General features: G+C 51.7%; 1 protein-coding gene across 1 annotated transcript in view; it reads right to left on the reverse strand.

Moving 5' to 3' along the window:
- Positions 1 to 11,356, reverse strand: part of GNPTG (N-acetylglucosamine-1-phosphate transferase subunit gamma) — a 36,473-nt gene extending 25,117 nt beyond the window's left edge. Inside the window, exons 1-3 of the mRNA XM_004750810.3 lie at positions 11,273 to 11,356; positions 11,132 to 11,189; positions 10,983 to 11,050 (exon numbers count right to left, since the gene is read on the reverse strand). Coding sequence (XP_004750867.2) covers positions 10,983 to 11,050; positions 11,132 to 11,189; positions 11,273 to 11,324 — 178 coding nt within the window. The 5' untranslated portion in view covers positions 11,325 to 11,356. The remainder of the gene's footprint in view (positions 1 to 10,982; positions 11,051 to 11,131; positions 11,190 to 11,272) is intronic.
- Positions 11,357 to 11,362: the final 6 nt, after the last annotated feature.

An 11,362-nucleotide genomic window follows, 5' to 3' on the forward strand; every position in this document is an offset into this window, starting at 1 on the left:
CTGTATGTAGAAAAGCAGAGCCGAGCCCTGGGAGCTCTCATGCAAAAAGGCAATGAAGCAAGGCCAGCAGGAGGTTTTTCAGAGTCACGTGACAGTGAAGCCAAGTATGGCCGGATTGTCTCTGCGCGGAGGCTGCCACAGCCCTCCTGGCAGAAGAGGCCTCAAAGCTCAGAGCGGGACAGTCCCTGATGACTGTCAGGGACTCCGCAACAGGTCCGGAGTGTCTTAGAGATCGAGGGCCACCAACGGGTGGCGGGAGACCGCCTTCCTAAATACCAGGCTATGCTTTTGGATACACCTGAAGGAACACTCACAACTTGTTGAGCTTTAAACCCAGCTTCTCCGATGCCTGCACCTGACCGTCGTACTTCTACGGAACACAGCTGCTCAGAGGTCACTGGTTTTGTCCATGCTAGCGGGCCAGAGTGAAAAGAATTCCCCACTGAAAGTGCAGATGGTGACTGGCCTACTGGCGGCAGCAGCTTTGCGGATGAGGGAGAAAGAAAGGCTTCGTATGCCACAGTTTGTCTGATTAAAGCTTCTGGGGCAAAACACTTTTTAATAAATACTTCTGCGCAGGGGCGCCGGGGCAGCTCAGTGGGTTGAGCCTCTGCCTTCAGCTCAGGTCATGGTTCCAGGGTCCTGGGATCGAGCCCCGCATTGGGCTCTCTGCTCAGCGGGGAGCTTGCTTCCTCCTCTCTCTCTGTCAAATGGATAAATGGAATCTTTAAAAAAAAAAAAAAAAAACTTTTGCCAGGGGCGCCTGGGTGGCTCAGCGGGTTAAGCCACTGCCTTCAGCTCAGGTCATGAACTCGGAGTCCTGGGATCGAGCCCAGCATCGGGCTCTCTGCTCGGCAGGGAGCCTGCTTCCTCCTCTCTCTCTGCCTGCCTCTCTGCCTGCTTGTGATCTCTCTCAATAAATAAATAAAATCTTTAAAAAAAAAACAACAAACAAACAACTTTTGCCAAAAAGGCTGAAATAACAGCGCTCACCCGTGCTCCTCAACTGGTGAAAGGTTTAAAAATCAACACTTACACAGACTCCAAATATGCCCTCCCAGCATGACATGCCCGTGGAGTTATCGGGAAGGAAAGGGGATCACTATTAAGCTGTGACTCCCCAGTCAAATACAGGCCTGAAATCATGACCCTTTTTTTTTTTTTTAAAGATTTTATTTATTTATTTGAGAGATCACAAGTAGGCAGAGAAAGGGGGAAGCAGGCTCCCCGCTGAGCAGAGAGCCCGATGCGGGCCTCGATCCCAGGACCCTGAGCCGAAGGCAGAGGCTTTAACCCACTGAGCCACCCAGGCACCCCAATCATGACCCTTCTTAAGGCTGTACCCCTGCACAAGGACTGAGCCATGATTCACCTCAGAGGACATTGAAAGGATATGATCTTAGAATCTTAAAGCAACAACTTAGCAGACCGTGCAGTCAAATAGGCAGCAAAGGATAAAGAGATGTTCAGCCTTCTGCTAGCATGAACTCCGACAGCGTCCGTAACTCCAGTCTATCCAGACCAAGAGACTCATGCAGCTCAGGAGCGAGGATGTATTACAAACACACAGGACAGGCTTGTTAACGATGAGGGAAAATCTCTATACCCAAAAATAGTCAATGGAAGGTAATCCAGGGCCCACACCAGGCTACTACTCACTTGGGCAAAGATGCTTTAAGACATTTAATTAAAAATCTATTTGGGGGCACCTCGGTGGCTCAGTGGGTTAAAGCCTCTGCCTTTGGCTCGGGTCATGATCTTAGGGTCCTGGGATCCAGCCCTGCATCGGGGAGTCTGCTTCCCCCCCACCCCCCCGCCTGCCTCTCTGCCTACTTGTGATCTCTGTCGAATAAATAAAATCTTTAAAAATAAATAAATAAATAAAAATACATTTGATGGAGTAAACCTAAAAGCCGCGATAAAACACGTCTGCCGATCCTGTGTTGTCTGTGCCCAGGTAAATCCGGGAGGCGCAGCTCGACCTCCTGCTCTCTTAAGACCAGCCCGAAGGCGTGGATCCTCTCTAGGAGAGGACTGGCAACCTGATTTCACACAAAGGTCACCTTGCAAAAACTCCAGGTTTCTATTAGTGTTGCTGATACCTTCACTGGATGGTCGAGGCCTTTCCCGGGGGGTCACTGAAGAGCTGTAGAGGTAACTAAGATGCTATTGTGGGACATTATTCCTAGATTCGGCCTTCCCCGATCTCTCCGGAGTGACAACCGTCCTCTTTTTACTGCTCAAATAACTCAACAAACAGCCCAAGCATTAAAAATTAAATAATTCCCGCATTCAGGCTGCATCCACGATCCTCCAGGAAGTAGAAAAGGCTGATCAAACTCTAAAATGCCACCTTGCTAAACTCAGTCTAGAAACCCAGGAAAATCGGGTCACTCTCTTGCTATCAGGACCTCTCAGTGTAAGGACTGCTTTGAAACAACCTCGGGGACTCAGCCCTTTCTCAGCCATTTCTCTCTGCAGATCTGTTATTACATGAAGATTCTAATGCTTTTCTAATGCTTTCCACTGGAAGCTGGCTTACTTCATGAGTTACTCCACATATCTACTAATCATTTACTCCCCAAACCTGACTTAACTACAACTGAAAACCCACCCCGTGCGAGTCCGAGAACAGCAAACCTACATCGAAAACGGAAAGGTCCTACCAGGTATCCATGTACTCCCGCTGCGGTAAAGCAGGAAGGCCACGCTCCACGGGCTCGGGTACCTAGAATAAAGGCTGCTCCTCCGGCACGGGAGCCCGGTGAGCAGACCGCGGGCTTTCTTTCTCCTGTGAACGCGTACAAGAATGCTCTTCAATGAAAATGAAGGCCGTGTTTCTTCTCTTTATGTTCCTCTCGCCTGTCCTGACTGACAGCTCCTTTCTACAGCGGGCACGGCAATACGCTGAGCTGTGAAATGAAACGAGGCACTGGGCATGGGGAATGCCCATGCCGTGGCCAGTATGTCAGGGCTACCCTGGTGGGTTTCCCCTTCGCAGCGCACAGACTGGCACCCTCTACGTGACTGTGTTTCAGAAACAATATGAGGGGACAGTGCTTGTCGGAATAAAGCTGTCACTAATCAACAAGTTCTTTCCTGGCCCACAGTTGGTAAGACACCAGGACGTAATCAAATCTTCTCATATCCTCAAACTATTAAAGTCCTAACTGACCTCACAAACCCACCAATTAACCCCCACCAACCAGGGCCACAGCTATAAACCCCTACCGGTCGCGGTCCCGAGCAGGGCGTGCATCAAACCTGGGGTACTTACTGGTGGCTCACAGCCACTACGGGACAGCTCAGTGACAAGGCAGTTTTATGCTGGGAGCAAAGACATCCTACACATGATACTTGTACAAGTAACACACGATGCCTGGGATGGCCAGCATTAGAAGCGTGTCCCCACGTAACAGCATTCCCGGCCACCAACTGGTTTGCCACTGACCGGGTAAGGAGACCCGGCATCACATGGCCAGTGCCAAACGGAACCCACTGGATACGTGAACCACCTGGGGCCCCGGCTTCCGGCAAGGTGGGCACAGGCCGCTGCGCCTTAGGGTTTGCCCGGAGTCATGGACGCATTACCAAAACCCCCACTACCGCAGCGAATCTCCCCAATTTAAAGCCAAGAGGGACACGATGTTTCTAAATGGTATCATCACTTCCCATCCGTTTCTGCTCCCTCCGCAGGCCAGAGGTGGTATCTGGCAGGGAAAAGCCCTTCGTAACTACTCCGTGAAGGTGCTCAGTGGGTCACTGAACGCCATCTCCCTTCCTGGTATCGAAGAGACACAGGCGCGGCAGTCCTGCGGGACAGGACCTCTCGTGTCTGAACGGCCACGCAGGGCGGCACAGGCGCCATCGTCAGGGCGGGATGCTGTGCGTACCCCCCAGATCACCACGGAATGGCACAGGACTCACGAGAGACATGAACGCCCAGACGGAGGCTCTACAGGAGCCTTCTCTCTCTCTCAGGCATCGGTTAAGTTCTGGTTTGAAGGAGGACTACCATCGGCAATTAACGATCTCCTCTGCGGACTTCTCGTTCTTACAGCCTTGCTAATCCTAATGTGTCGCCTTCTTCAGTGTTTCTCCACTTGGGCTGAGACTCCGCGGCGGCAACGGCTTCCTGATGACAGACGATCCTGAACCACACACAGACACCTCTTCGCTGCCAGCGCAGGACTCAGCTGCCTCCGTCTTTCGTCGCTCGCCCGCACACTCCTCAACTGAGCGGTGCTGACCGCGGGCAGGGACAGCTCTACACCTCTCTTCAGCAGGAAAAAGTTACGGAAAATGAGATCTTCTGCCCTCAACAACCTCAAAGAGTTAAGGGTCAAAACTGTTCAGAGGGGAATGATGTGGGAAACAAGGCAGAAGAAAGATTACTGAATTCCCTTACCCATTGACAGGCCCTAGAAGCAGGCAGCGTGGCATCCTCTAGGGATTCAACTGCCTCCCCCTTAAGGCTCTGCTAAGGGCAAAGGGCAATCCTCATCTGACCGACCCCTACCTCCAACCAGGATCCTGAAGTCTGCTTTACCAACTCCTTATGAAACGATCTCTGAACCGCCCAGGACAGTGCTGACAGCCATATGGCCCACTGATACACAGCTAAGGGGTCTCACAACACAGGTTTTATTACTGTTAATGAATAATCTTTTTCCCAACAACAGCCAGCCCCTCAAGGCCCTGGCAAACTTGCTGCCAAAACTCCTTAGAGACTTAGGCCATCCCTGACCCACTCCCAACTTGCAAGCATATAAGGGACCGCCCCTCACAGCCCCAGGGCAGTCACAGCCCCAGGGCAGCAGCTCTTCCTGCCCACGGGTCCTGTCCCCGTGCTTCAATGAACCACCATTCTGCACCAAAGATGTCTCGAGAATTCTTTCTTGGTCATCGGCTCCAGACCTCAGCCACCAAACCTCACCTATGTTCTAAGACTTCATCACTTGGAGAGAACCTACATGTTGGTCAACAGAGGAATGGATAGAGAAGATGTGGTATATACATACAACGGAACACCACGCAGCCATCACAAGAAATGAAATCTTGCCATTTGCAACGAGGTGGATGGAACTAGAGGGTATTAAACTGAGTGAAGTAAGTCCATCAGAGAAAGACAACTATCATATGATCTCCCTGATATGAGGAATTTGAGAGCCAGGGTGGGGTGTGGGGGCGGGCAGGGAGGGGAATAAATGAAACAAGATACGACCAGGGAGGGAAACAAACCATAAGAGACTCTTAATCTCAGTAAACAAACTGAGGGCTGCCAGGGGGATGGGGGTAGGGACGGGGTGGCTGGGTGATGGACGTGGGGGAAGATACGTGCTATGGTGAGTGCTATGAGATGTGCCTGATGATTCACAGACCTGCACCCTGGGAGAAAATAATACATCATATGTTAATTTAAAAAATTAAAACAAAAAAGAAAAAACAAACACAAAAATGAAAACAAAAAACCCACAAAGGAGCACAGCTGTGCCTATGTCAAGAACTCACTCCAGAAACACGAGCTGTGCGAGCGCCCAGGCACTGTGACCCATGCCTGAGTGAAAAGGAAAACTCTGGCAGGTCCAGCCGCATACCGCGTGGATGCTGAAAGCAGAAGAGAATTTTAAAGCAGCTACTACAGGTGCTCAGGGGAGTAACGGGAAACAGGAACCGAGAGTCACAGCAGTCACGCAGAAAACAGAAAAGACTGAAATTCTGGAAATGAAAAGCAGGTCAAAAACAGCAATTTAAATGCATCAGTATATAAAACATGTACTTGTCACGGCTGAGGGGGGCTCACGGCAAGGTTAGAGGTTGGCTCCGCATTCAGGGACTCACGCTCGCGGCTGGATAAACCGCCCAAGACACCGAACTCCCAACTGCCTCAACGGGTGCAGAAGAGCCTCTGCCAAAATCCGCCCCCCTGCACGCCGCAGAGCATGGGCTGGCAGGCCCAGCCGGGAACCTCGTTCATCTTCCATGGCAACAGCGGACACCCCCACCCACAGAGGGGACGCCGGGCAAGGAGCATGGAGGGACTGACGCTGCTCGGAGGCACAGGTCAGGGCCTGAGCGAGAGGCGGGAAAGACTAAGGATGGGAAAGAGAAAAACAAAAGGGCCTTTCCTCCAGCCAACAGGAATCCGGACTCTTAAGCTCCACAGGAATGAGTGAACAAAATTCAGAATGTGGGAAACAAATGGCCCAATTTCTTCAATAAAGAAGTTGTGAGCAAACAGGGGGCAGAGCTCTAGATCCGGACGCGCAGCGCATGAGGCCACGACACACAGAGAACACGGACTCGCACAAACCAGCTCCTGAACACGGGGGACTATCAGACACCCGAAGCACGGATGGATTTTTACCGAAGGAATGTGCTCATCTTTTCCTAAGTGTGACAAAAATAATATGGCTATGCCCTTAGGACGTCCACACAGAATGATTTATAGACGATCTGAGCTATGAGATCAGCCGCGGCAAGACGGCCTCAGCGGGACCGCGGTCTCCATGGCCTTCCTGCCGCTCTCCCACACGCTCCCAAAAGGCCCTATCACAAAACTGTTCAAACTCAAACAAAAATCAGGCGCCTGGGGGGCGCCATCTGCTGAGCGTCTAACTCTTGATTTCGGCTCAGGTCACAATCTCAGGGTTGTGAGATTGAGCCCCACGTGGGGCTCCGGGCTCAGTGAGGGGTTTGCTCCGGATTCTCTCCCTCTGCCCCTCTTAGCTCCCCCCCAACCCTGCTCGTGAGCTCTTTCTCTAAAATAAATACATCTTAGGCGCCTGGGTGGCTCAGTGGGTTAAGCTGCTGCCTTCAGCTCAGGTCATGATCTCAGGGTCCTGGGATTGAGTCCTGCATCGGGCTCTCTGCTCGGCAGGGAGCCTGTTTCCCTCTCTCTCTCTCTCTCTCTGCCTGCCTCTCCATCTACTTGTGATTTCTCTCTGTCAAATAAATAAATAAAATCTTTAAAAATAAAATAAAATAAATACATCTTAAAAACAAACAAACAAAAAACCACCTTAAAAACAAACAGTTTTAGGGGTGCCTGGCTGGCTCAGTGGGTTAAAGCCTCTACCTTCAGCTCAGGTCATGATCTCAGGGTCCTGGGATCTGGCCCCGCCTCGGGCTCTCTGCTCAGCGGGAAGCCTGTTTCCTCCTCTCTGCCTGCCTCTGCCTATGTGTGATCTCTGTCTGTCAAATAAAGAAATAAAATCTTAAAAAATAAAAACGGTTCTAAAGTTCAGTGAAAATCCTAAGTGGAAAAAATGCACATCGGGCACTAGCAGTGAGCACAAGCAGAAACATTTGCCCCAAGTGCTCATCAAAGTGATTAGTAGATGCAGATGTGGTCAGCCTTGTAGCCCAGAGCTCTGAGGTCCATCTCTGGTTGGATACACCCTAAAACGAACTCCAACACCACCCTCTCGTTTCATGGTTACTGGTACTACTATTATTATAAACCCAAAGCTATTTTATATAATTAACAGAGTAATTCGGTAGACGTACTTATGTAATTAAGGATCCTAGCTTTTCAATGTTAGAAAAAGATGGGGGAAAAAACCCCAGCCCTGCAGTACTACATTTCAGTTGGAAACTTAAAGTCACATGGGTCTTCCTTCATACACACACACACGCATGCGTATCCTTTTTCAAATAATGAGACAAGAAGCTGCAAAACTCCAGGTCCACGCAGCCTCCATCACGCAGCCTCTCCCACCGCCTACACAGCTCTGCTTCATCACCTCGACTATGACACGGATATACACGCATGACACAATCAACTACGGGCCATACTCAGGCTCCAGTTTTATATGCACCAATAAGTAAGAGCAGTGATACACCAGCACGAGGACTCCCGGAAACACGAGGCCAGAAAGCAACCAGACATGGGGATCTGTGTGCTGGGGCGCCATGTAGCTGCAGGCCACGCACAGAGACCCGTCCACAGTGACAGACACCAGAAAGGGAGGAGGAGGATCTGGAAAGGAACACGGTCATTTTCTGGGTGACAGACCTGTTCTCCACCTTGTTTTGGGTAACCAGGACATAGACGTGAGCAACTGCCACACGTAAGTCCCATAAAAATAGTTTCAGTCTGAGCCAATAATGATCTTCAAAAAGAATAAAGAAAGGAAGGGAGAGGAAGGGTCTTCCCTGTCAGACAGTCAGCTAGGAGATGCAGAAGGCATGAGAGCGGTAGAAAGCGGACACGCTTACTCCTCCTCCTATGGGGTACAGCGTGAGACTCCTGGGCACAGAGGTCGCTCCAAGCCCAGGGACAGCTCAAAGCCCACACACCAAGAGCACAGGCAGAAGTCTGTGTCAACCCTGGAGAGACCCTGTCCACGCTGTGCCACAACCAAACCCTGACCTCCCACATGAGGCCACACGTGTCTTGCTAGGAAGGATCCGTGTCCAGACTGCTGGACTTGACCACCTGACTGCAGTCAAGCTCCCCAGCTATCTTCCCACTCATGGAGCACACACCAAAGGAAAGAGGACAAGGCAAACGACCTAAACCAGACCAATCCAGGAGGTCATTCTCTGAGACAACTGACCCAGACTCCTCCAAACTCAAGATCATGAAAATCTTTTTTATTTTTATTGTTTTAAAACATTTTTGTTTATTTGACAGAAAAAGATCACAAGTAGGCAGACAGGCAGGCAGAAAGAGAGAGGGAAGCAGGCTCTCCGCTGAGCAGAGAGCCCAATGAAGGACTCGATCCCAGGACTCTGAGATCATGACCTGACCCGAAGCCAGAGACCCAACCCACTGAGCCACCCAGGCACCCATGAAGGCCTTTTTTAAACTGAGGTACAGGGTAGAGGGACCTGTTCCAGATTTAAAATTAGACACCTGGGGCGCCTGGGTGGCTCAGTGGGTTAAGCCTCTGTGTTCAGCTCAGGTCATGGTCTCAGGGTCCTGGGATCGAGCCCCGCATTGGGCTCTCTGCTCAGCGCGGAGCCTGCTTCCCCCTTTCTCTCTCTCTGCCTGCCTCTCTGCCTACTTGTGATCTCTCTGTCAAATAAATAAATAAAATAAAATAAACAAAACTCAATTATTTAAAACAAACAAACAAACTAGACACCTGACTAACCAAAGACATGTGTGAGCCTTGAACAATCCTGGGATGGGGGGCAGCTGTGGAGGGCACTGAGGCAACCAGGGGACGTGGACTGCTTACATCACACACCGACTAATTTGGGGGACTGGGGGACCCATACTGGAATTATTTAGGGACAAAATGTCATAACGTCTATAACCTGGTTTCAAACTTGCTTTTTTCAAAATGGTAACGGAAAGGAAGACCAGGCGAGTGAGAAACGTTCACGGAGGCCCAGAGCACGCTGGTGTTCACGGTCCCGTTTCTCCATTTCTCTTTTTGATACTTTTAGTAATAAAAAGCAGGGACAGGACACCTGGGTGGCTCAGTGGGTTAAGCCGCTGCCTTCAGCTCAGGTCATGATCTTGGGGTCCTGGAATCAAGTCCCACATCGGGCTCTCTGCTCAGCAGGGAGCCTGCTTCCCTCTCTCTCTCTCTGCCTGCCTCTCTGCCTACTTGTGATCTCTCTCTGTCAAATAAATAAATAAAAATCTTTAAAAAAAAAAAAAAAAGCAGGGATAGACTTGTCACATCTGTTCCCTCTCTGACTTCATCCCACACACCCCCAACCCTGTTGGCTTGGGCCCCCCCTTTTGCTGTACCCCTCTTCCCAAGAACCCCCATCCCTGCCTCACATCCTTTCCTCCTTCAGCTTCGGACCAAAATGTCATCTCTCAGCTTTTTCCTGACTCCCCTAATTAAAATGTCAATTCCAAGGGGCGCCCAGCAGCTCAGTCCCTAGAGCATATGCCTCTTGATCTTGGGGTCATGAGTTTGAGCCCCACAACGTGTACACTTAAGAATAGTTAAAAATAAAATAAAATGGCAATCACCAAAACACTCACATCTTCACACACATACTGTAACTTTCTCTGCTTTCCACACCTACAGAGTAATCCTCATCATCAAGCATCCCATACTTCCCCTACTTCTTGGTTTACACACACACACACACACACACACCCGCGCAAACGCGCACACACTCCCCCCCCCCCCATAGACTGTCACCTCCTGGAGAACAAACGCTCTATGTTTTGCTTATTTCTGCATTCCCACCACACACGCTACCACACAGTATGCTCAATAAAAAACACTACTGGGTCTCTGCTTCCCGAGCCCGCGACCCCACTTCTGGGATCCTGCCTTAGGAAACCGTGCACCAGCTCAGGAAGAGTCCGGACGGGGAATGTAACCCACAGCACTGCTTCTAGCGGCCAACGAGCTTAAACAGAACGTTTGACGATACGGAAATGCAGCGCCATCCTCTAACAAACCAAGCATCAAGTGAGGAGCGTGGAGGCCGGTGCAACTCCCCACCAGGAGGACACACAGTGACTCCCAACACCAAATGAACAAACCTGTGTAGCTCGCGCTGTCTGAAAAAAGGCCAAAAAAGGGCAAAAGATACGTTTTAAAAAACAGCGGCAGAAAGCACCAAAACACATTAATGCACGTTTTTCCTTGTACCTTTAGGCACGTAAAAGCACAAAAGACGTCAGTGCCCAAAGGCTAACGGAAATCCTCCACAAAAAGAATTAAAGCGAACTCATCCGGACAACCTGTTTAACTGGCACTAGAACGTTCTGGAAATACTAACGCTGGTGCACTCGAAGACTGAGCACTCGAGTGCTGGTGCACTCCTCCGGCCCGGCGCGGCTACCCTGCACGCTGGCCATGTGGGAGCTGGGCCACTGTGACCCCCGGCGCTGTACCGGCCGCAATACTAACGCTGGTGCACTCGAAGACTGACAAGCGAATGCACGCGACCCGCGCCCTTGTAGGGACCCTCCTCCCCGGCTACCCCGTCCACCCGCGCCGGGTACCCGCTCCCCTCCCTGGTCGCCCCCATGGGCGGGGCCAGGGCCCCGCACTCACCAGACACGGGTGAAGGGTCCTTCTTCGGCTGGAGGCGACTGGTCTGGGGCAGGAACGGGTTGTTGAGCCTGCGAGAAGCGGCAGGGTCAGCGGCAACCGGGCTCGGGGCTGTCCCTCCGCGCCCCGCCGCGCCCCGCGGGGCCGCTCACCCGAACGCGTTGGGCTCCTCCACCACTTTCATCTTGGCGGCAGCGGCGGGCGCCGGCCCTGCGGGGAAGCGGAAGGTGAGGAGGCGCGCGGGAGGCTGGGGGCGGCGCACGCGAGGGGCCCCGGAGCTCAGGGACACTAACCGCGTGCCGCGAGCCCCAGCAGCAGCAGGAACCCCCCCAACCCCACCGCCATCGCTCCGCCGCGCGCGCGGTCACGTGGGCGCTGCCCGG

The sequence above is a fragment of the Mustela putorius genome, unplaced genomic scaffold (assembly GCF_011764305.1).
Source record: "Mustela putorius furo isolate JIRA1106 unplaced genomic scaffold, ASM1176430v1.1 tig00004007_pilon_pilon_pilon, whole genome shotgun sequence".
Classification (NCBI taxonomy): Eukaryota; Metazoa; Chordata; class Mammalia; order Carnivora; family Mustelidae; genus Mustela; species Mustela putorius.